At 41.5% G+C, this 25,827-nt stretch overlaps 1 protein-coding gene across 2 annotated transcripts; it reads right to left on the bottom strand.

Annotated features, from left to right (window-relative positions):
• Nucleotides 1-4,025: 4,025 nt before the first annotated feature.
• On the bottom strand, nt 4,026-19,283 carry SLAMF9 (SLAM family member 9). Of its 2 annotated transcripts, XM_027840115.1 has the most exons (5): nt 19,149-19,283; nt 11,848-11,957; nt 9,905-10,243; nt 7,607-7,876; nt 4,026-6,897 (listed from the first exon to the last, which is right to left on the bottom strand). In XM_027840115.1, exons 2-5 carry the CDS (start codon nt 11,897-11,899, stop codon nt 6,677-6,679), a joined length of 882 nt encoding a protein of 293 aa, XP_027695916.1. In that variant the 5' UTR covers nt 11,900-11,957; nt 19,149-19,283; the 3' UTR covers nt 4,026-6,676. The 2 variants fall into 2 exon arrangements, with proteins under 2 accessions (XP_027695916.1, XP_027695917.1); XM_027840116.1 differs by lacking the exon at nt 11,848-11,957.
• Nucleotides 19,284-25,827: the final 6,544 nt, after the last annotated feature.

Genomic DNA, 25,827 nt, shown 5'->3' with positions numbered 1-25,827 from the left:
TTGGTTTACAAGCCCTTACCTTCAGTAACCCACTCCACTTGCCTTAGGGTAATTAGTTTCAGTTTAGTCAGTTTCACCTCCCATACATACTCCTTTGAGAACCTGATATGGAAGAGCTGACTAGGGCCAGTTATGCCTTGGAGGTAAGTTCTTTGTTTCATTGGCTTCTTCATAGGCAACTGAGCTATTTAAGCTTCTTACCCTTTTTGGGTAGAGAATGTTTATTTTGCATCTGAAGGCCTTCTGCTTTAAGTTTCTATTTGTCATTTAGCCCCAGCAGCCCTTCAGCTTTCAACTGATGACTGAAAGGAAAATGAATTGCTTAGTTCCTATTCTGTTCCTGGTCACATAAGCAGCAACATGGTAGACAAGACATTTTTCCCCCAATCTCCACAACCTCTCAAATTTCCCCAAAACAGAAATTATGACCTAAAGATGAAGCAACTTCAGCTGTTTCCATGGTCTAGGACACCAAGAATCCAAAACAAGGTTAAAAAAAAAAAACTCAGGGACAGGAAATAACATTTGCTGATCCTGAGCTCACTTAGCACCTCTCCCTCCCCTCCCATGCTACTGACAGTGAGGCTGAAATACCATAGCCAAGCATGACACAGGCTTACATCAAAATCTACCCCAACACTCTGGTCCCCCTCCCTCTTTCCAGGGCCTTAGAGACCCTGGCTCCAGTCTGCAGAAGTTTTTGAGGGGCCTTGATAGCTAACTTGGCCACAGCCCTTCAGGAGCAAGAGCCTGCTGGGGATTGCAACCTGGAAGAACCAAAGCTGCAAAGCTCTGAACTGCCAGTGTTAGCAGGCTCTGAAGTGCTGGTGCTGGGCTAAGAAATAAGAAACAGAGGGAGTGGGACAGGTCATAGTGTATTTGGGGAGCTTTGCAGGATGAGGACAGCATCCGGTTGGGCCAATTCAGACCACCCAAAAGTCAGTTGGGGCAGAGACCTAGGCTGGTTAACTGTGAATCATTTAGTGTAGGATGAGGCTGAGGCACTTTGAGAACTAACCCACAAAGAAACCACAATCAGATGGAAGGGAGTCAGAAGTGAGTAAAGAGCAAAATAAGGGAGTGGGGAAAAGACTGAAAGTGCCAAAGATTCCAGGAAGAAGAAATCTCAAAAACTTTGAACATAAACAGATAAGTCAACAGGAAAAACAGTAACAAAAGGAAATTTGGCCTCCAGATCTAATAAATTATTTCAAGCATCTATGAATAAATGTTGCAAAATGAAGGAAAATGATCCAACACTTGGCAAGAAAGGAGATATGAAAATTATAAGAGTAAGAATTTATGTCTTCCACAGCAAAAAAACAATGAGCAGAATAGAAAAATTTGGATCTTCCATGGCAAGCCTCATCAAAGAAATGAAAAAGAGAATAATAGATTGGAAATACAAATACACAGAAATAAAAGACAACCTAGAAGAAGACAAGCAAAAAACAAGAACATTAAAAGAAAACATAATCATAAGCAAAACATATGGCTACCTATAGGGACAACCTAAGGATCATCAGTCTCCCAGAAGAATATGACAGGACAAAAAAACCTTAACACCATAATGAAGAAAATAAGAGAAGAGAAACATGAGAGGCCCTGGGCAAATCACTGAACCCCTTTGGGTCTTAATTTACTTATTAATAAAATAGAGGGTTGGAATAGATGATCTCTAATGTGCCTTCCAGTCCTTAACCTATGATTTAAGAAAACAAGTGGGATAGATGGCCCAAGACTACTCAGGCAGTGTGACGGAGGTGGGATTTCAACCTCAAACCTCCGAAACCAACTGTACTACCACGTTTCTGTACCTGTTCTTGTCCTCATCACGACTTTCAGTCTCAACTCTTCCTTCTAGTTCTTTAAAACTCTCAAATCTTTTTCACACAAACTGTTATTTAACCAGTTCTCTCCCATCCTGAACTTAAAAAGTTGATTTTTTTAAAAGCCAAGTATAAGGTTTTATATTTATCCATATTAAGTTTCATCTTAGTGGGATCTTCACAAAAGAGAGGCAGGGGATGAATAGGACAGAAGATTGTATTCATTGTCAGATGTGATCACTATATCAAATATTTTCCCTTTGTTGTTTTTTTTTTTGTCACAAAGGAAGGTTCAGTCTAGAGGTTGGAACTGAAATGACTGTGATGTAAAGGCAAATGGCATCAATAAACAACATCTTATTAAATTCAGCCCATCAAGATCTTTGCAAATATTAATTCCATGAATTCAGTGTTTTAACTACCCCTCCCAGGTCAGTCTTATCTGCAGATATGACTTTCAAGTCATTGATAAAACTATTGAACACCAAAAGGCCAAGGATAGATTCTTGGTGCAGTCCACTAGAGAACTCCTTCTAGGCTGACCTGACTTTGATAGATCAGTGATCTCATCAATGGAAGCACTCCCTCCAATGGTGTCAATTGCAACCTGTCCGTCTTTTTTTCATCTTGCTTATTCTGTAGGTTGTATTTTATAAAAAATCTTCATCAGGTTGTTCATCCAATGTTGTAGGAGCCTTCCCTTAGAGCTTTTGTGCAGATACTAATGGAGTATTGAAGGTTGTACATAAGTTATCCCTTGTTCTCTCTACATTGCCATTGGAGTGCCTTCCCAATCCTTCCTTCCTTTCTTCCTACCCTTAAAGGCAATATTTTGCTCTACTAAATCAAATTTACATAACGTGTATGTGTATATGTGTGTGTATATTTGTGTATATATACACACACACACAAATATATAGTATATATACATATACACACATAAATATATACATAGATATCCCCAAACAATAGGAAAAGCAGGATCTTTCATTCTTTGCTTCTTTCATTGTGATTTCACAGTTGAAATCAATCCATAATCACTGGAACTGTACATTCAGCCAGTTCCAAATCTATTTAACTATACTGTAATCTAGTCCACATCTCTCTAGGTCAGTAACAGAAGGGAGTATAAGCAATGATCAAGACCATACCTTGGCCAGTGTCATTTGCTTAGGGCCATGCTGGACTATGCAATGTTTAACCGCTCCTGTCACATCTTCATGCCAGGCAGCACCAGAGCCAAGACCTGAGCATACATGGAATCAGTCTTAACAGCTGGCTAGTAAAGATGCTTCAGGCAAACAAGAGAGGTCTGCTGAGGTAAAGAATAGGAAAAGGCCTGGATTCCCCACAAAACAGGTGAACCTAGCCAATGTATAACTATTTATTATTCAGGAGTCTGTCCTCTTTAAATTCGTTTGCTTCTGTGCCTTTGGATTTCCTTTTTTCTTTTCATCAAATTCAACTCAACCAACATTTATTAACTTTCTACTGTATGCAACCTTTTGTGCTAAATGCTGAGGATGCTCAGATGGGACATAGGCTTCATTTCAAGGAACTTACAGTCCAGTGTGGACCTTTTCTTACCTTCACGCTTTTGTTGGGGCCATCTCTGTGACTGGAATTCATTCCCTGATTTCTACCTGTCAAAAGCCTTCCCTTTTCTTCAAGGCTTAGCTCAAGTGCCATCCTATCTGTAAAGTCCTCCCTGATCCTATCCCACCCTTCTACCCCCCCACCAGCTAAAATAATATTCCCTCTCCTTAAATATTCCTAGAATACTTTGGACTTCTCTTTTGATTACCTCACAGTCTACCCTGTATCATACTTACATGTCACATGTCACATCTTCCTAATAGAGATGTTAATTCTTCAAGGGCAGAAACTGGGTTCTCATTTTTGTATCCCCAGCAACTTGCATGGTGCCTTGCACATATAAAAATCTCAGTGCTCAAAGGTATCAATGATCTCATCAATTTGGATATTCCTGCTAATGGTATAGCCCATCACCCATCCATGTCTGTTCATCCTGTGCAACTCATTGATTTCTTCCTAATACATTCATCACAAGGGGTCCACCTAACAAGCTAGAGGCCTTCCTTGATTCTTCTTGACATCACAAGATGCCAGTGGGACTCTCAAGATATCTCAAGGATGTCAATGAAACAATCTTGCACATAATAATTGCTCAATAAATGTTTGTTAAATGGAATTGTATTGAACATTCACATATGTGGGTTTCATGGAGGAATGACATCTGAATTGATGGAAGTGAGGCATTTCAATAGAGATGAGTGGGGGAACAGTCCCTGCTAATCAAGAGAGAATAGCAGAAACAGTCACAGGGAGGGTGGGATGCATTTGGGGACACAGAAATAATCCAGTATATTTGAACTTATGGTACACAAATGGAAAGTGAATAAAACAAAGTTGGGCAGTTAGACTGAAATCAGATTAAGTCTAGAGAATCAACAAAGCAATAAATCAGGCCCTGATTCAAAGTATTTGCAGATTTCCAAGGTGTAAATGCTCAGACTGAAAATTTAACAAGCCCTTAGAGCTGTCTCCATTGTATCCATGGAAATAACATAGATAGAGACCTGGCATCAAAACCAGGAAGATTCAAGGTGTAATACTCCTAAGGTCTAATTCTATGACCTTGGAAAAGTCATAGAGACTAAACTAGAAGGGATTGTGGAAGTGATCCTCCCTCATATTACAGATGAAGAAACTGAGGCCCAGGGATGAAGCAAAAAACAACCCAAATCCAAAAAGACCTGATCCGGGTGTCACATAGCTACTTAAATATCTGAAATAAGTTTCAAAAACAGGTCTTCCTGACTCTTAAGTCCCACTACATCATGATTGCCTCTCAGTTAAATCATTTATCCCCTCCATGTTCTAGGGCCTAGAGAATAAGCATTTCTCTAAGGCTAAAAGTTACAAAGCAGGTGCCAATCTACATAAGTAGGGGGAGTTTCCTCATCAGAAATAATTTTTTTGTATCAGTGAAATTACAGGGCCCATCCCTAGCTCTTTGTTATGGGGGAAATATCTCCTGAGTTCACGTGGTGTGTAACTGCTGCCAATATATTTACCACAATGCAGAAATTATGGAAGTAAAAACCTAGGTTTTATTATGCTCAAGCATAGGTTCACCTGAACCCTGATTAGGATTCTTACAAGTCCTCTTGTAGGAAAAATTATATCAGAGTGACAGAGAAATAATTCTTTTACGTATTGCAATCTTGCACATTTATCTTAGGCCATAAGAGTTAAGAGAGGATAGATCCCTAATCCCATACTTCCTTCAGAGTCACAAAAGTTGAACAATCTTAAACAGTCATAATCTCATTCATCCACTAAGGAAACAAAACAAATCAAACAAACTCTATAGAGAAGCTAAATCAGGTGACTGATTAAACTACATTTAGAAGATTTAAAATAGGTTGCTTGAGGAGAATGGCACAGACGAGTCAAGGACAGTTGAGATTCTTCCTCCGGCTTCTTATCTAAGGAAAACTTAAGGCTCTTAGTAAATTTTTATATCCCAAGCAAAAGCTTTTGTACTGGTGAGGTTAATATTAAAACACACTTTTAGTTAACCAAAAATTGCAGGAGGAATGGTCCTGAGTCCTGAATAATAAAAAGAAATCACAAATTCCCATAATACATTGATAGGTAAAGGGGAACCATTAAAAAGTATTTAAGAAGGGGACTGACATGATCAGGTCTTTTTGGATTTGGGTTGTTTTTTGCTCAACTTCCAAATAAAGGTGCCATTTGAATAATTCCATCTTTGCCTCAGCTGAACTAGTGGGGAAAGAAATTTGTCCATACTTGGGCCAAGATGAGGAAGATCAAAGGGTCTCCAGAGGCTAAGAGAGGTGGTTAACAGCTGGTTCAAGTCATAATACTGGGCAGAGTTAAGGAAGCTTGGGCAGATAAAGAAGAAGAGGGTGGGGTGGGGGGAATATTGCTGGTCCCTTCTTGCCTGAGGATTTCCCACAGGTTGAATTGTTTCCAGACCAGAAGGGATGAACCCAAGGAAAGAGGTTAAGTGGGCTCATCTGCTAGAGTTAAAAGATTTCTGGAGTCGAAGAGGCAAAAAGACTGTAACTCCAGGAAGGCTGACGACTACATTTTCCCTTTTCAGCTTCCTGTCCTCCTCCAGGCCAAAATTCCTCTCTTAGATTTCCTTGCCCTAGGTTCTGAATTATTTCCTGTTATCTTTTTAAAGGAAATTCTCTTGGGAGAATTAGCACATTAAACCACTAACACTTAATGTAAATTAATTTGTCAGATTTACTTATTCTCCCAGATTGGAAGATTGGCCTAGCCAGCCTGGGAAGGAAATGCTGCAAGAAGGAAGAGAGATCTGCATAAAGCAGGGAAATAGTTTTCAACGAAGTCCAGCCCCACCAGAGGGCAGAGGCTAGATTGACAGACTCAGGGGAAAACTCTGAAATTTTTTTTTTTACTTTTTTTAAAAAATTGCTGTGTTCTCTTTTATTTGGGGCATCACCTACATTTCCCAAAATCTCCCTCTCCCTCCCTCACCCAGAATGCCACGTCTATAACAAAGAATTTTTAAAGATAGAGAGGTGGGGAGGAAGGAGCAGTTCTGGCAATTTTCACTTGATTTGACTTTATTGCCTGACCCTCTTTCCTCAAATAGCAAGAATCTTTGGAGTTCTTGTCTGATAGCTCTCCTAAAGTCTTTGAGAGGGAGAAAAGTCCCTGAGAAAGTATTCCCAAGAAGGCACCCAAAGAGGAAACACATAGCAAGGGAAGGGGATAGGATGAGCCTCCCCACCCAGGGCTCAGGCCCTGAGCCAGTTGATCATTCAGAGATGTGGCTGGGTAATGGAAACTCCTTTGTCTGCATTTTTACCTCGTTTCACATTCCTCCTCAGCTTCATCCCCCTGTGAATTCTTGTGATTGTCTTTTTATTTTTTGTGAAAATGCCAATTAAAATAATCCCTACTGCTAAGATCCCTAAGAGTAACAAGATGGAAAGTCCCTTTGCCAGGGGGGAACATGATCTTGAAGATGAAGTTCTGGGGCCTAGAATAGGGAAAAGAGAGAGAAGAACCAGTTAGTAGGGGAACAAAGGAGTAGTGTGGGAAGGGTACCTCCCAAGGGAATGTGATCCTATCTTCCTACATTCAGGGAAGGATTTTGGCCTCCCAAGCCAAATGGGGAAAATGAAGAGGGAAAGACTTTGGAGCCTCCTTAAGAAAGTTGGAGCAGCTCACAAATGGGGCAGAAACATCCCTCAGATCCCAGAGTCGGGGAGGGAATCTTTCAGTCTGGAACCAGCTGATACTCTTTCCTGGGAATTTTCTGAACTCAACTGACTCCCTCCCCAGAAACCTGGAAGCTAAACTAAAGCCAGAATTTCACTGGGAAGGGAACTGGAGAATCCCTAGGACAGATGGTGGGTCTCCAGAGAGGTAAGAAACCTAGGAGATCTGGAGAGAGAAGCAGCTGGAGCCATATTCCTGGACATTAAGTGAGAGAAGGGGAAAGGATGCTTGAAAGTGGGGATTTGGGTCAGGATAGGGGCATAGGTGGAGAGGAAGGTGCTCCCCTTTACTGTGGAGGGTGGGGGGAGGAAGGCTCAGTTTCTCCCAGGAGGGTTTGGGGTCTGTTTCAAACAGGCTTCACCTGAGAGAAGGTGCTGCTGAAAGAACAAAACTAGGGGTAAGGATGGCACATTCCTTCTGAAGCCCAATCCCTGGAACTGCTCAGGGCATTTACTAAGGCCAGTTACCTATACAGAACTGCCCGGCTTGGAGGGAGTGGGAACTGATGCTGACAGGGTTTCTGACTATGCAAGTAGAAGTGAAGTCACTGTCTCCAGGCTTCCAGGAGAGGTGGAGGACAGAGCCCCCATCAGAAACAACCGTCCTTGCTCCCAGGGGTGTCCAGCCGTACTCCTCATCATCTCCACTCCCATCCACATGACATTTTAAGGTGATATTGCACATGGACTCTTCTGAGATCTCCAAGTATATGGTGACTTTGGGCTTTGGAAGTCGTCCTGAAAGAGAATATGAAGACCCTTGGAATCAAGAATTAATACCTATTCTTGGCACTTCAGAAAGAATGTTAGATCTGGAGTCAGAGAGCTCTCAAATGTCAGTTCCAATTGTAGGTCTTCCATTTACTCTCTGTGTGACCTTGGATAAGTCACTTCTCCTTATATGCCTCAGTGTCCTCATCTGTAAAATGACTGTGGATAAGATCAGTGGAGTAAAACTCAAATAGAAAGGAGGCTGCTGAACTGCACATAAAGATCCCTGCAGGCTGTGTATTGATCTAGAAGACATATTAACATTATCTATGTTCTATTATATTCTTATTTGTTAAAAATTCTTCTCAATCTGGGGCAGCTAGGTGGAGGAGTGAATAGAGCACCGGCCCTGAAGTCAGAAGGACCTGAGTTCAAATCTGGCCTCAGACCAAACACTTAACACTTACTAGCTGTGTGACCCTGGGCAAGTCACTTAACCCCAATTGCTTAAAAAAAAAAATTCTTCCCAATTACATTTTAATCTAGTTTCTACAGCACTCTAGACTATTGCAGGCTTTGTGTTTGACCTCTGGACTAAGAGGTGTCACTAAGACTATGACCTTAGACCTGCCCTGCCCCTACGGAGTCAGATAGAAGGACTTCAGTCCCTCTCTCTGGGAGCTGGTTCTTTCCCCTTAAGAGCTCAATTCAACCTTAGATTCAGAATTAGACAAAGCCTGCCTTTTTGTATCATCCCACTTCTCCTTCAATCAGTCAACACGCATTTACTAAGCACCTACTATATGCCAGGCACTGTGCTGATACTAAGACAAAAATGAAACGATCCCTGTCCTCAAGGAACTTACAGCTCTCTAGGGGAGACATGTACAAAAAATAGAAATGCTAATTTGTACATCATACATGTACAAAATAGAAACAAGATAATTTTAGGGATAAGGCTTCATTTAAAAGCCAGTGTTTGGGGGCAACTAGGTGGTGCAGTGGATAGAGCACTGGCCCTGAAGTCAGGAGGACCTGAGTCCAAATCTGGCCTTAGACCAGACTTGACACTTACTAGCTGTGTGACCCTGGGCAAGTCACTTAACCCCAATTGCCTAATTAAAAAAAAAAAAGCCAGTGTTTGTGCTGAGAACCTACTGCCCCTTTTTTGTCCCTCTTAACAACTTAACAACCACTCCCTCCCTTCCTCCCCATTCCTCCAGATCTCTATAAGGTGTTCACCAGTAAGATTTAAGGTATTTTAGGATAAATCCAAAGGAGTAAATCTCTAGTAGTGGAATTTTAGTCAGTGAGTGATACTTTGGGGAAGTGCTGAAGGAAAGGCCTTCTCAACATTGTTGTGGAGCTGCCCCCTACCTATTCTGTTTACTCATAAGACTATGCCCAGGTAACAGGGTTGCCTCCCTTTTATCAGGATGGTCAAAGAAGGAAAAGGATGGGTAAGGGAGGTTTCATCTGTAACAAAACAAAGGGGATGTAGTCTTCAGAAGGTGGGAGGCACAAACTTTGGGGTATCTTCCATTCATTCACAAAGACCACGCCTGAGCAATGAGGTTTTCAGCTCCCGTCACTATGGCAGATTAGAGTGATGGATTTGGTGGCATGCTTGTGTTGAATATTGGGCTTGGCTACTTAACAACTATGTAATTCTGTGGCCTCTGTAACTTTGGACACATCACAGCCTTCTCTGAGCCTGTTTCCTCATTTGTAAAATTTAGGGCCTATACCTGACCTCAAGGTCTCTCCCAGCTCAGTTATCCTATGAGCTCTCTAAATTTGTGCCTACAGGCCTGGGGGCCCCTGCCTACCACTCTCATGGAGCTGGGGCCGAGACTTTGGATGTTTCCTTGATCTTCAATGGGAACCTTGGAACCAGCATCCCCAGATGGTTAGGGATCAGCCACAGGGTAGCCCAGGTAAAGGGAAGGTGAAGGACAGGATCATCAGAGGCGCCTTCTGTCGCCCTCCCAGATACAGCTCCTTGAACAAACATTAGAGAAACCAGACAACAGGTGCCCCACCCAGCAGACTCACGGTAAATTCGTAGGGTGAACTTCCTAGTGATGGTGCCCAAAGGATCTCCAGTGAATATATTTGCTCTGTAGGTTCCCTCATCCTCCCTGCTCAGGTTGCTGATCTTCAGGGAGTAGTTCTGGTCAGGGCTATTCACTAGGACCTTGTAGCGAGGGTCAGATACAATGATGGTGGGCTCTCTTGTGTCTCCTTCTTTAATGGTGGCAAGAGGTGATTGGAAGATCCAAATAATTTTCTCAAATCGTTCACCTTCTGGGATGTTCATGGGGAGAATGATTGACTCTCCTAGGACTGCCGTGAGTTCTTCTGTATCAGGGTCCTCTCCAGATTGTCCTTCTCCTGATGGACATAATAGCCATAACTGGTACATAGTACTTCAAATTTTGCAAAGTGCTTTATACATACTTTCTCATTCAAACCTCATAACAACTCTGTGAAGCAAGCAATACAGATATTATCATCCCCATTTTACAGGTAAGAAAATTGGGGCTGAGAAAGGTTAAGTGACTTGCCTAGGGTCATACTATCTAGTAAGTGCCAGAGGCAGGATTTGAACCCAGGTCTTCCTGACTCCAAGTCCAACCCTCTGTCCTTGAAACACCAACCTGACCCCATTCTGGCTCAGCTGAAGCTCTCAGCCCAAGGCCAACAGGCTCCCTAGGATGAGATCTAACCTAATCCAATCAGCATTTATTAAACACTATGTGCCAGGCACTATGCCAAGTGCTTGGGATACGATTAATAAGAAGAGAATCTCTGCCCTCCTCAAGGAGCTTACAATCTAAAGGATTCTTCTAATAAATTCCAAAGGATCTCTGAGAATCCCTTTTGGCTTTGACATTCTATAGTCTATGTTTTATGGTTCCTACCAGCTCTGTCATCCTAAGAGTCTCTAAGGATTGATTAAAATGTATATATATATATATATAGGTATGTGTATATACACACATATATACAACATGCATGGATAAATGTACATATATGTATAGGCATGTGTGTCTAGATATATATATGCATATACACATGTATACATGCATACATGTATATATACATATATGCACACACGAACACACATGTAAGTCCTTTGAGAACAGGGTCTTCTGTTCCTGCAGAGCCTAGAGCATAGTAACTGATTAATAAAGAGATGCTAATTGATTATTATGCAATGAGGTGCTAATAAGTTCGGTCCAAATACCTGATGACCTCTTATCTGGGTTTTCAAAGAACTGTAGAGTTTCCCAGATACTTTATCTGCCTTGATGCTCATAAACTTTTATGATTAAAAAAAAGGGAGGTGGTGTCCAGGATTGGTAAGAGGTCTTTTTGTATGAAGTAGCTATTAACCAGTAAAAAGTGTCAAGCAGGGTGCCAAAAGAGTGCTGGGACCTAGTGAGAACTGGCCTCTCCTTCACACTTCCAGGTTCTGTATAAGGCTGAGGCAGCTCAGTCAGAAAAAATTCTGGTTTGAGGATGCCACCTGTTTGTTAATACTACTGTCTTTGAAGCCCAAGGAGTTGGGCATCCTTTTAGAGGTCAGGCTTTTCCCATTTATAAAAATGTGCAGATTGGACCCGACTTGAGTTTCTTTAAGAGTCCTTCCAGCTCTAACGTCATGTAGGGACTATTTTTCCTTCCTGTTTTATTCAAGGTTTTTACTCTTCTTCCTACACCTCTAGCTCTCTCCACCCATTCAAACCTGCCCTATAATTCTCCTACTCGGTAAGATAGCCTCAGAGACTAACAGAGAGAGGCAAAAAGGACACGGACACACAGATAGCCACTGTCCTTGAGTGCAGCTGAAGCCAAGAATTCTCTATGGGGCTAGCAACATCCTCCTCCCAACCACAGTTACACTCTTAGACACTAGACACCAGATGAAGACTTAGCAGAAGGGGAAAGGGAGAGAGGGCACAGGGAAGCAAGAATGGGTCATGCTCACTTACCTTCCTGGGGGTGGAGAAACATAAGGAAAAAGAGCCAAGGAGGGACCTTCATCCTGGCAGTGCCCAGGATCTGGCTCCAGGATGCAATGCCTCAGGAGCTGTAGGACATACTAAAGAGGAGATGGCCAGTCAAGGGGAACAGAGAGACAGAAAGCAATTGGCCAATGGGTCTGGTAAAAGGGAAATGATCCCATCCCCGGCGGTTCCCTAACTTCCTCTGTCTGAACCAAAAAGCCTGGTTTTCCCCTCCCCTGCCTCTGAATTGGAGAAACAACCTCTTTCACGACCAGATCTTTTATCCTGATTTCGACCCAAGTTTCTCCTTACTCTTCTTCAAAAGCCAACTCATATCCCACCTACTCCATAAAGTCCATTCTGACCACCTCAGCCTACTGTGATTTCTCTTGCCTTTTAATTAACATAGCCATTATTATAGTTCTCTTATTTGGAAGGCAATGTGGAGAGGCACCTAGGATGTAGTGGAAAGAACAAGAGTCTTGGGGTTAGAAGACCTGGATTCAAGTCCCTTGCATAGCTATGTGGCCCTGCATAAATCATTTCACTGCTCTGTGACTCAGTTTCCCCCTGTGTAAAATAGATAGAAATATTTATGCTATCTACTTTACATAATTGTTATAAGGAAAGTGTTTTGCAGATTTTAGAGCATTGGTGAGCTGTTTTATTCATTCATTATTATCCCACTATTTTTAAGGATAGCTGACTTTTTTTAGTCACTGAGTACTACAGTTCTATTCAGTCAGCACTCAGTTAATCAGCAAGTATTTATTAAACACCAACTATGTACCAGGTACCATGTTAAGGCCCCAGGGTTACAAAGAGAAAAATCACACACAGAGTACTATGCATAGCATGGCATGCAATAATATTAATCCTAGAGGTAATAGGGAGCCACTATGGTCTATTGAGCAGGAGAAGGTCAGAACTCAACTTAAGGAAACTCACTTTGGTAGCTGTATAGAGAATGGATTAGAGGAGAGAAACTCAAGGTAGATATGCCAATTAGAAGACCATTGCAATAGTCTAATTGAGGGGTGATAAGGGCCTGTACTTAAATGGTGGCCCATTGGTGTTCTTAACCAATAGCTATGAAACTTGGCTTTAGTTCTGTCCATCAACACTCTCAACCAACAGCTATGAAGCCTTCTTCAGTCTTCTCAATCAATGGCTAAGGCTTAGCTCTTTCCCATCACCGGGTGACAACAGAAGATAGAAGTTTAGGCTAAGCTCAGATCTGCCCTTTGACCTATTCTCAGAACTCTTCTGTTAACAGCTTCTCCTCTTCTGAATCCTTCTCTGAACTGAAGTTTTAACTGCCTTCTCTACTGTCTCCCAACTTATAATCAGAAACCCATTTTGGCTTCTTAGAATTCATCCTCTCCTCTCCTGAAAAGCTCCACTTCTTCCAATGGAAAATGGACCAAAGGATACTGGTAAAGAAGTTGTTTTAAGCTCATTCCAGAAGCCCCAATTCTATGCAAAATAGCAATGTTGAAATTTCTGGCAGATGATTGACCTTTATTCCTTATCAGTAGCTATAGTCTGGTCTCATTTTCTGACCCCTCCTTTTGTGTGTTGTCTTCCCCCATTAGATTGTAAGCTCCTTGAGGGTAAGAACCGGTTTTTTTTTTTTGTATTTGTATCCCCAGCACTTAATATAGTGCCTGGCACATAGGTGTCATTGAATAAATACTTGTTGACTGACTTCCCTCTCTACAAATACATTGAAATTAGGAATTGGGGGGGAGGTGAGCTAGGTGGCTCAATGGAGAGAGCATTGGCCCTGGAGTCAGGAGGACCTGAGTTCAAATCCGGCTTCAGACACATGATACTTACTAGCTATGTGACCCTAGGCAAGTCACTTAACCCTGATTGCCTCAGCAAAAGAAGAAAAGAAATTAAGAATAGGTGGATCTGTGATTTAATTTGGTATTAAAAAGTTCCCGCTATTAATGCAGGTAGGTACCCTCTCTGCAACTTATAGTATTAGAAAATTTCCTAGAGCACTGAGAAGTTAAGTGATTTCCTCAGGGTAAGACTTGAACCCAGGTCTTTCCCAACTTTTAGGCTACCCCTTTATCCATAAGGTTATGCATATGTGTGTGTATATACATGTATGTATGTATGTATGTATGTATGTATAATCAGTATTTATTTCACCTATGTGTATGGAGAGATAGACAGACAGATAGTGGTTTCATTGACACAGGGAAATCTTGGAAAAAGAAATTTCACCTACTAATGCAGGTCAACACCTTCTCTGTAACTTATGGTCTTAGGGTGAATTAATACCATAGCATTGAAATGATAAATGATTTTCTTAGAGTCACACAGCCAATGTGTCAGACGAAGGACTTGAATCTGGGGTGTCCTGGCTTCGAGACCAGCTCTCTATCCACTACTCTGGGGTGTGTTCTCTGGTATGCCACACTGCTTCTCATTCACTAAAATTACTCCATTTCAATATAACTAGTTACAAGCAAGTTCAATTGGGTATATTGATTATCAATATTTAGTTTTTAATTAAACATCAAACTTATTTTTTAAAAAAAGGTAATTATAAGATGAAGGACAAAAGAAGATACACTACAGTCTCTGAACCAGATCAAAGTTAGAGCCAGAGCAAGTAGCTAATTGATTAGAATAGTCTATAACCAAATTAATTGAACTTAAAGCTAAGAGCATTGCCTGGCTGAAACATTCTGGCTCCTTATGAGACTATCTTTTGAAAGGTAGTAAAGTATATTTGGAGGAAGAACTGTATTCCTCAGGGTCACAGCTGGGAAGAGAATACAGAAAGTTAAACAAAGCCTGGCAGCTAGATGGCTCAGTGGATAGAGCGCTGGGCCTCGAGTCAGGAAGACCTGAGTTCAAATTTGACCTTAGACACTTAATAGCTATGTGACCTTGGGTCACTTAACCTCTGCTTGCCTTAATTCAAGGTAGAAGGAAATAGCAAACCACTCCAGTATCTTGGCCAAGAAAACCCCATGGAGAGGATGGTCCAAAGGGTCACAAAGAGTGGGACACAACTGAACAACAAAACAGAACCTTTCCTGCTTCTTCTCCCACTAATCTAACCTTTTCAGGCTGAAACAGATGATGGTAGCCCTTGTTCTAAGGTAACTTTTACTCTCCTTTCCCAATCAACACCTACTCTCTAGAGCAGGGGTGGGGAACCTTCGGCTTTAAGGCCACATGTGGCCTTCTAGGTTCTCAAGTGCAGCCTTTTGACTGTTCCTTTGTTCCATGAAATTTGGATTCAGTCAAAGAGCTGCATTTGAGGACCTAGAAGGCCACATGTGGCCTTAAGGCTATAGGTCCTCCACCCCTGCTGTAGTGGAAGATGGATTGGAGACTGCCATGGGACATGCAATAGCTGTTGCTTAACTCTCTTAAGCTGACAATTCCCAGTCTTTACACTTTTTTTATTTTTTTTTTTGGCTAGGCAATGGGGTTAAGTGACTTGCCCAGGGTCACACAGCTAGTAGGTGTCAAGTGTCTGAGGCCAGATTTGAACCTGAAGTCTTCCTACTCCAAGGCCGGTGCTCTATCCACTGCGCCACCTAGCTGCCCCTAGTCTTTATACTTTTGAGAAAAAGAGCTGTTCTGGACTGTGGCATGTGTTTTTCCTTACATTTTATACAGTAATCCAAAAATCCTCAAGTTTCCTGAGGTTGGCCTTTCTTGAAATAGTTTGTCTCTATTCTGGCTACCTTCTCTCCTCCACTCTCCACTCCCAAGTCTTGCCTCTTATCCCACCCAATTCCTGCTCTTTCTCTAAAACTGTACCTAACTGGACTCCTTCTGGTTGGAAATTTTCCCTTAGCTAGTTAATTTATGGCTGCTTAGGCAGCTAGATAGCCCAAAGGATAGAGCATTGGGCCCGGATTCAGAAAGACCTAAGTTCAGATCCAGCTTCAGACACTTATTAGCTATGTAACCTTAGGCAAGTCACTTAACCTCTATTTGCTTCAGTTTCCTCAACTGTAAGAAATGAGATAATAAAAGTACCTACCTCTCAGGTTGTTGTAAAGAGCAAATGAGATAATATTTTTAAAAAACACTTAGCATAGTGACTGATACACAGTAGGTGTTAGTTCAAAACTACCTTCCTGTGACATCAGAAGTGTGACAAACAACTAGTCAGACTTTCCTGAGGGAGACTCTGCCCCTTACCACAAAACCCCTAGCCTTCATCTCTATTGGGCAACAGCCTTGCTGTGTAGGCCAATGAAGGGTATGCCAGCCCCAAAGTGGAGAAGGCATGAGATTTTGGTCTAACCTGGATGCTAGGTGAGGAGGGCGCTTCCCTCCCCCAGACCCCTTCCTCATCCTCTAGTGGTCTAAAGATCCTCTCAAAGTGAGGGTTTCTCATCCCTTCTTTCCCTTTTCCCTGCTGATAAAGCCAAAGATTACAGTCTACCCTTCAGGTGAAAAAGCAATAGCTTTGCCTCTCAGGTGAAAGTAATATAGACTTACCCTTCCTCCCATCTCTTTCCCTTACCTCACTACTTACATATGTCTATGGTTAAGCACCTTCCCCTCTGTGAGTTAAAATGCATCAAACAAAGGCCTAGTGCTTAAAACCTTTAAGTTGCTTAAAAAAAAAAGCAGCTACAACAGACTGGTACAATTTAGGATGTTCCTTATGGGGAAAGGAATAAGCATTTATATAGCACCTACTATGTACCAGGCACTGTGCTAAGTGCTTTTTACAAATATTTCACCCTCACAACAACCGTAGGCAGTAGGTGCTATTGTTACTTCCATTTTGCAGTTGAGGAAACTGAGGCAACCAGAAGGGTTGAGTGACTTACCCAAGGTCACTAGTAAGTATCTGAGGCTGGATTCAAATCTAGGCCTTCCTGATTCTGAGCTTGACTATGGATCCTGGGAAGAAAACTCTAAGAAAGAATAACAAAAAAGCCACTTTACACACACCAAAATTCACCTTACTTACACTTGGTTTTACAGATTTTTGGTATAAGTGAGAAACCATGCTGAGAATTAACTGGGGAGCATCACTTTACCGCTGTTTGCCTCAGTTTCTTCACCTGAAAAATGGGGATAACAATAGCACCTCCCTCCCAGACTCTTGGCAAGAATCAAGTGAGATAACAGTTGTTAAGCACTTTGCAAACTTCAAAGTGCTATTTAAATGTTAACTATTATTATTAGGAAAGTTAATTTGCTTTGTAATGACATCAGGAAAATAAAGGTGTAAAAGAAAGCTATAGTTGCCAGAAAGGGACCTTAGGGGCCATCTAGTCCAAGCTCTGAATTTTACAAATGAGGAAACTGAGAACCAAGGAGGTCAGGTGACTTGTCCAAGGCCATACAGTTAGTAAATGTCAGAGGCAGGCCTGGAACTCAAGTCTTCTCTCCAGAGCCAGTGCCCTTTCTCCTATACCATTAAATTTAGACATACTCCATATACCACACCCCATCAGTGCGTCCATTTCTAGCCTAACCCATACCTGAACAGGAATTCTTTCTCCAGCAAACCATTCCAATTCATTTCAACTAACATTTATTAAGTGTCTTGCTCCATGGGAGGTACTACGTGCTAGGCAGTAGGACCTCAAAGACACACCCACAGACAAATCTTCATGAAGTAAGACGAAATAATTTCCAAGGAGGAGAGAGTACCAGCAGAAAGGATAATAAGGGAAGGTGTTGTGCAAAGGTGGCTTCTGAGCTGAGCTTTGAAAGAAGCTAGAGGTGGAACAGAAGTGCAGGACATGAGAGAGCCATTCTCGGGAATGGAAAAATCCCTATACAAAGGCACGAGTCAGGAGATGGAAAGGTGGGCACAGGAAACAGCTAGCAAGCCTGTATCCATCCATTGCTAGATCTCAGGGCAGTGCAATCTACTTTTGGACTGTCCTCATTGGTTGTTTGTTTGAGACAATTGGGGTTAAGTGAGTTGCCCGGGGTCACACAGCTAGTAAGTGTCATGTGTCTGAAGTCAGATTTGAGCTCAGGTCCTCCTGACTCTAGGGCTGGTGCTCTATCCACTAAGCCACCTAGCTGCCTCCCCCCACTTTTTTTTTTTGGACTGTCCTAATTGTTGAGAAGTTCGTCTTTAAATAAGAAGGTTGTTCAGGAGTGTCCCACCCACCCAATCAGTTGTATGAGCTATCAGAGCATGGTCAGGCTCTCTGGTACCTCGTTAAGAGAACAAAGACATCTCTTAATTGGTTGCCAGTATTTGGGATACTAATTGATTTTCAATGACTGGAGCTGCCCCTAAGGTTGGCTAGGGCTCCAGATGATAGCCTCATCAAAGGAACCATCCCTCTAGAAGACAGCTCATGGATTAGGCTTGTCCTTTTCTGCCTTTTGCCTTATTTGGTGGACAAACCAGCAAACCGAGTGAACCCATATTCTACAGTGGGTGAGTGGGGAAATATTTGCATTCACAGTCTCCTCCCCCAAGGAGCTATTAATGGCTTTTTTGGGCAGAAGAAACACTTGGGAGTGTTGGCCTGATGGAAGTTTCAAGTTCAGTTCCTTCTGAGCAGAACTACTTTGCTTAAAGTGTTTTGAACATCTATTTCTGGGCCCCTGTGAGTCCTATGTGTTCTTTGTGTATGTTCTCTATCTGTTTACAGGATCCTGTGAGGTCTTTGGATGGATCATTTGCACTTTTGTGGGGTGAAAATAAAGGCTGTCCTACAGCCAATTTGCGTTTGTTGTATTGAGTGCTTGTATAGTATCTGGGGACCCATATTAGCCACATTTGTGGAGATCCATATACCAGTATATTTAAAAATGTTCTTTGAAGTAAACTTGGAATGGGGGCAAATTCAAAGAGAAAAGGACCATTTGGGGGTGAAGCCCCAAGATGGTCCATGTGAGCCCAGGACTTAGGGGGCCCTGTGGCATGGCTCACACTTATATCCAGCTGAAATTTTGCCCCCTTCCAACTCTCACACAATTAACCCTCTTGGGCAGAATTGAACAAGTCTAATTCTCTCTTCCATGTGCCAATCCTTCAAGTATTTGAAGATGGGTATCATATAAGGTATCCTCCCACCCTTACCTATGCTCATGTGGAGGGAACGACGTTCAGCATGGATGAGACATATAGCAGGAAGAGGATTCATAAACTACAGATCATCTCTCTCTCAAATAATGAATGAACTGTGCATAGAATCTCAGAGTTAGAAGGGATTTTAATTAGAATGTTCCTTTCTAATCCACCCTTACATTCTATCTTGAGAGTCAAATCCCTCCTGGGGTTATTAAAACTAATTAATGAGGCAGCCTTAAATTACCTTTTTTGATGGTCCAGGAGGAGTGTACTGTGTTCTTTCTTCATTCCTCCCTAACTTCTCCCTCAAAGGCCCAAGTGGGGAGAGGGTCCAGTTACAAAGCAGGATGTTGGTTTGTACCTCTGAAAAAAAAAGGTTTCTTTCCTTCCCCAATAGAGGAATAAAACAACCAGCTGTTGGATGGGTATAATTTGCTTAAACTAATTTGCATAGGATGCTTAATTTATTCATATGACACTTCCCTTAATATTTCTCTCTCTCTCCACACACACACACTCAACCTAGATACAACCTCTTCCACTCACCATTAACCCTCCCCCCCACACATACACAACCAAAATCTCAGTCAAAAAGGCTTTGACATGTACTAGACTGGTGGCCTGGAAAGCTATGTGAGTAGAGCTAAAGTCATAAAAGCTTCTACCAGATCTGAACAGGTTTCCACTACTGTCCAAGCTTCAACTCTATACCTGAGATGTCCTATGTCTGCTGTTTAAAAACCATAAAGACTAGTTAAACTGAAACTGAAATTTGAAATACATTTATTAAGCACCTACTGTGTACATGTATTGGGCTGCTAGGCATACAAATGCAATCCTTAGCTCCTAGTCTTCTGCCTAGTGAATGCAGCCATAGAGATAGCAGACCCTGGATGTAACCAAATAGATTCTGCCTTAGAATTCACCAGTTTGGGGTTTTGGTTTATTTTTTTTTTTTCATTTAGCATTGAGACTTTCATGGGAAAGAGAAGCCAGAAGTGATTTTATCTCATATGTTGTAGGGTAGAGGGTAGTGGGCAGGGTCGAGCATGTACATCTGATCCCTGGCTACCTGCCCCCTTCCCCTTCCCTTGGGTCACTGGGACTCTTGAACGTTGCTGTTGTAACACACAGGTAACTGGAACTTGGGGGAATAGACAAACCAGTGAGAGGTGAATGAGGAGATGGTGAGGTCTGAACTGCTAGGAACTTCCCAGGCCTCTGCTCCTTCTCATTGTCTGAAAGGGATTAGCTAAAAGCCTCCTTAATTCCCAGATGAACTGTGGGATGCTCCTTATTACCCCTACCTTCCTTCCTGCTCAGGTAAGGGGAGGAAGAGACAGAAGGAAGAATATATAGGTCATGGTTCACATGACTTATTTCCTAGTTGAACTCTTGCATTATTATATATGTCCCTGTGTTTGATAAATGCTAAATCAGACAGATGCTACATGCTTGTTGCTGTGACTAATGGCACCATGGATAAAGATTTGGGAAAAGGTTTTGACCCAAAAGAGATAGGAGATATTGTTTTGAAAATGAGCTGAGGGGAGCAGGGGGGAAAGAGGAAGGTGGACATGGATCCCATTTGGACTTCCCATAAGCAATAGATGTCATTGGGCCTGGAGCCTGGAAGACTCATTTTCCTGAGTTCAAATCCAGCCTCAGACACTTACTAGCTTTGTAACCCTGGGCAAGTCACTTAATCCTGTTTGCCTCAGTTTCCTTATCTATAAAATGAGCTGGAGAAGGAAATGGCAAGGCATTCCAGTATCTTTGCCAAGAAAACTCCAGATGGGGTCACAAAGAGTCAGACACAACTAAAACGACCGAACAACATAAACAAAAAGTTGTACCATAAACATATCTTCTAGACTAATGCTACCTATAAATAGGAAAGCATTTATTTTTTTTAAAAAAATTACATTTTTCCAATTACACATAAAAACAATTATTTAACATTCATTTTTTAAAAAATGTTGAGTTCCAAATTCTCTCCCTCCCTCTCTGCCTCTCCCCCCCCTCATTGAGAAAACAAGCAATTTCAGATAGGTCACATGTGCAGAATAGGAAAGCACTTAAGCATAAACCATCACTTATTTTCCTAGCTAGAACATAAAGAAGCCTTTAAGACAAATGAGAGCTCAGAAAAGAGCCTGTGAGGTAACTGGGGGACTTTAGAGACGCCTATTTATATGAGAGCTCAATAATGCCACCTGCCCAGGAGCTCAATGAAACAAATCATCTTTATATATGGAGAACCTTGATCTGTTTTACACAAAGATTAAAAATGACAGGTTTTTGCTCTCAAGAAGTTATGTTTGGGGGAGAGGTGGGCGTATTACATATACATAGGTAAGTAGTATAATATAAGTTATCACCTGTATAATTGATATCATATTGTTTGCCTTCTCAGTGAGAGGGGGAAGGACTGGAGGGAATTTGGAACTCAAAATTTTTTAAAATTAATTTATTTTGAATTATCAACAATCACTTCCATAATTTTTTGAGTTTTTAAATTTTCTCCCCTTCCCTCCCCACCTCACTCCACAAGACAGCGTGCAATCTGATATAGGCTATACATATACATTCCTATTAAACATATTTTCACATTAGTGATGTTGTAAGTAAGAATTAGAACCAATAGGAGGAACCACCAGAAAGAGGAAACAAAACACAACAGAACAAAAAAATAGCAAATAGTATGCTTTGATCTGCATTCAAACTCCATAGTTCTTTCTTCGTATGTGGATAGCATTTTCCATCATGAGGCCTTTGGAGAGATGTCTTAGATCCTTGTATTGCTGAGAAGGGTTAATGTGGCTGTTACTGTGTACAATGTTCTCCTGGTTCTGCTCACTTCACTCAGCATCAGTCCATACAAGTCTTTCCAGGTTTTTCTGAAGTCAGCCTGTTCATCATTTCTTATGGTACAATAGTATTTCATTACATTCATATACCACAACTTGTTCAGCTATTTGCCAATTGATGGGCATCCCCTCCATTTTTAATTCTTTTCCACCACAAAAAGAGCTGCTATGAATATTTTTGTACATGTGGGTCCTTTTCCCATCTGTATGATCTCTTTGGGATACAGCCCTTGAAGTGCTATTGCTGGGTCAAAGGGTATGCACATTTTTATAGCCCCTTGGGCATAATTCCAAATTGCTCTCCAAAATGGTTGGATCACTTCACAACTCCACCAACAATACATTAGTGGGACTCGAAATTTTAAAAAAATTAATGTTAAAACAAAGTATAATTTTTTTTTAAAGTATAACACAAGTTAGGGAGTTAGAAGGGGAACAATTGAACAACCAACAAGCATTTATCCAAAGTAGTCTAGGAAAATTTGAGGGGGGTGGAGAGCACTTGCAGCTGATGGTAAGGGGTGGTAGTGATCAGAGGGGAGGTGATGACCAGGTGAAACCTTGAAGAGAAGGATTTTAAAAGACCCAGATGAGGAGATAATGAATTTTAGGCTGGGAGATCCTGTGAGTGCACTGAGACGGCAGAAAGCACATCTCAAACTCCATGTGTCAGAAACAGAACTCGTATTTCCTCCCAAACTCACCTTTCTTCTGAATTTCCATCTACCTTCCCAGCCTGATTACATAGAGCTCCATTTCCTGCTCTCTCCAGTCCAGTCAAATCGGCTTTCTTACTGTTTCTCATATAAGACATTCCACATTCCATCTCTAGGCATTCAAACAGACCGATCCCTGTGCCTGGAATGCTTTCACTCCTCTGAGAATCCCTAGTGGTTTAATAAAAGGATTTGTTGTGTGAAGTTTGGATTCAGTCAAAGGGCCACTCTTGAGGACCTAGAGGGCTACATGTGGCCTCGAGACTGCAGGTTCCCCATCCCTGCTAGCCTCTTCCAAGACTTTGCTCAAATGGCACTTTCTACATGAAAACTTTCAGGTCCTCCCAGCTACTTGTGGCCATTGGTCAACCCCACCTCCTTGTTATCTATTTTGCATACACTTATATATATATATATACACGTGTGTTGTCTAGGCTAAAAAATCCTTGAGGCAGAGACAATTTCATTTTTATTATCTGTATCACCAGTGCTAGCAAAGTTCCTAACACATAGTAGGTGCCCACTGAAGTCCTGTTGGTTGCCTGATTGAGTTGTAAAATGGTCACAGTACTAGTTGCATGTTTTACCTTAGGGTTATTGTGAGGAAAATGAATTATAAATCTTCAAGTGCTACATAAATATGAGGCTATTAATTTAAGATAAACCAATTTTAATAGCTCTCAAATTCTCAAATGAGATGCAGATGATTTCCCATGCTCATTAAGACAAGAAACAAATTTTAACTCTGAGCAACCTTCTTCCTCCTACCTAGGAAATTTCTGGGCTCCCTGCCATCATTTAGCATGTGTTCAGGCCACCCAAAATAACTTTAATTGCAGCCTAAGGAAAACATAATTAAGAAGGTAAAGCTATGGCTAAAACAAACCATACAATGCTTTCTAAAACCAACTATCAATGTTTTGGCTTATCCGATTTTATATAACTGGTACCATATTATTAACAAAGATAATTGAGGCTAGATTATAACAACTAACAAAAATAGTGAAGCCCAGTGTTATTACTGTAGCATTTTTACTTTCAAAGTACAACTATTCCTATCATTTCATTTTGTCCTCTGAAGATCTTTGTGAAAGAGGAAGAACTGATTCTTCCCCTTTCTAAATAGGGTTATAATTCTTGACCAGTCGGGAAACAAGAAAGAGCAATGGATTGGGAACCTAGAGGACCTGGGTTATATCACTGCTCTGGACCTCAGTCTGCTTATCTTTAAAACAGAAATGGAAGTGTAATAACATCTGAGGTTTTTTCCAGATCTAAAGCAATAATTATGCAAATCATAATAATCAGGCTTGTACCTGCTATAGATACCTATTAAAAGGCCAGGACTTGGCGGGCAAGGAGAAAATAATGACCTTAGCTTTTATGTTGGCTCAGATTCTCTTGCACAGCAGATTCAAAACATTTTGATCCCCTAAAAGGCTACAAAGGATCAGACTCAGATGTATTTCTCATTTATTTTCAACTTATTTCTGTCTACTGGCTGCTTTCCTACTGCTTACAAACACACCCATGTTTCCCTTAAAAAACCCTCATTTGATCTGACCATGCCCGTTAAGTATCATCTTACATCTTAATTTCTTTTCATAACCAAACTCCTGAGGAAGAAGTCATCTACGATCAATATCCCTACTTTCTTCCCTCTTACTCTCTTCTTTACTCTGTACTAGTCTGGCTTCTGACTTAACTGAAACTGCTCTCCATAAAATTACTATTGCTCTCTAATTGCCAAATCCAATAACTTTTTCTCAGTCTTAATGCTGCATGAGAGCCTGGACCAGGGTGGTGACCATGAGTGGAGAGAAGGGACCATATACTGATGTTGTATGTAACATACAATATGGCTATTGTTAAGTACAAATGGCAAGACTTGATAATAGATAGGATACGTGGAGTGAGGAAGAGTGAGGAGTTAATGATGGTCCCAAGATTGTGAGTCTGGGTGACTGGGAGGATGGTGGCACCCTCCAAAGTAATAGAAAAAGTTAAGAGGGGAGAGTTTGGAGAGAAAAAAAATAAGTTCTATTATGGACATATTGACTTTGAGATGTTCAAAAGACTATTAGTGATGTAGGAGTGGAATTCAGAAGAGAGATTGGAGTTGGACATATAGATCTGGCAGTATTATGCACAGAGATGATCACTGAATCCATGGGTGCTGATGAGATGTCTAAGATAGATAACACAGTGGGAGAAGAAAAATGAACCCATGACGGATCCTTGAAGGTCACCCACAGTAAGTAAACATGATCAGGATGATGATCCAGCAGAGGAGATTGAGGAGTAGTCAAACAGATAGGAGGAGAATGAGGAGAGAGCTATATCACAAAAACATAGAGTGAAAAGAGTTATACAGAAGAGGGTGTTTAACAATGTCAAAAGCTTCAGAAAGGTCAAGAAAGATGGGGATTGAGAAACAGATATTAGATCACTAGTAATTTTGCAGAGAATAGTTTTAGTTGAATGATACAGATAGAAATTAGAGCAGATGGTTTAGTAGAGAGTGGAGAGGAAGTGGAATACCTAGTGTAGACAGCTTTTTCAAGCAGTATAGATGAGACTGGAAGGAGAGATATAGAATGATAAGTAGTGGGGAGGAGCAAATCAAATGAGGATTTTTTTTTAAGGATGCAGGAGACATGAGAGTGTTTGGAGACAACAGGGAAGGAACCAACAGGAAGGGAGAAATTGAATAGAGAGTGGGGATGATAGAGCAGGCAATCTGCTCGAGGGGGTGGTGTTGCCTTGGCAAGGAAAAGGGCCACATCTTCATGTGGGATAGGAGGAAGGAGATAATTGAGGAATATATCTCAGTGGTATGAGATGAAGATGGGCAGAAGAGGGAGCTCTTAATGAATATCTTTAATTTTTTTTTTTTTTTTGGTGAAGGCAAGGTCTGCAGCCAAATGAGTGGAAGGAAGGGTTGCAATGGGAGGCTAGAGGAGTGATAAAAATAGTTGGAATAGCTGAGGAGGCAGGGATGTGGCATCTGTTGTTAGCAGTTGGTCAGCTAGATGTAGTGGTTAAAGTTAGACCTGCCTGGCACATGCTGCCTTCTGTTTTTACTTCTGACAAGTGCCTTGTTCCTTCAACCAGGCTGGCTTGCCTGCCCTGGAAGTGGCAGTTAGTTGGCATTTGGAGGGGGGGGGGATGACTGGCCCCTTCTCCATATTGACTTCTCTGAATGATGACTTCAAGGAGTGCATTGAAAGCAGCCAATCAATAAACATTTATTAAGTGCCTACTATGTGCCAGGCATTGCACTAAGTGATAGAGATACAACAAAGAGGCAAAAGAAAGTCCCTGCCTTCAAGGAGCT

This window comes from Vombatus ursinus, unplaced genomic scaffold (assembly GCF_900497805.2).
Source record: "Vombatus ursinus unplaced genomic scaffold, bare-nosed wombat genome assembly UNPS02014838.1, whole genome shotgun sequence".
NCBI classification, from domain to species: Eukaryota; Metazoa; Chordata; class Mammalia; order Diprotodontia; family Vombatidae; genus Vombatus; species Vombatus ursinus.
Note: the sequence above shows the minus strand (reverse complement) of the source record. Positions and strands in the feature narration are given on the sequence as shown.

Excerpts from the sequence above, each read along its gene's own strand:
- SLAMF9 (XM_027840115.1), bottom strand. The coding sequence starts at position 11,899 with ATGAAGGTCCCTCCTTGGCTCTTTTTCCTTATGTTTCTCCACCCCCAG. Across the intron at positions 10,244-11,847 it reads GTTTCTCCACCCCCAGGAAG|GAGAAGGACAATCTGGAGAG; the intron begins GTAAGTGAGCAT and ends TATGTCCATCAG. Across the intron at positions 7,877-9,904 it reads GTTCACCCTACGAATTTACC|GACGACTTCCAAAGCCCAAA; the intron begins GTGAGTCTGCTG and ends ATTCTCTTTCAG.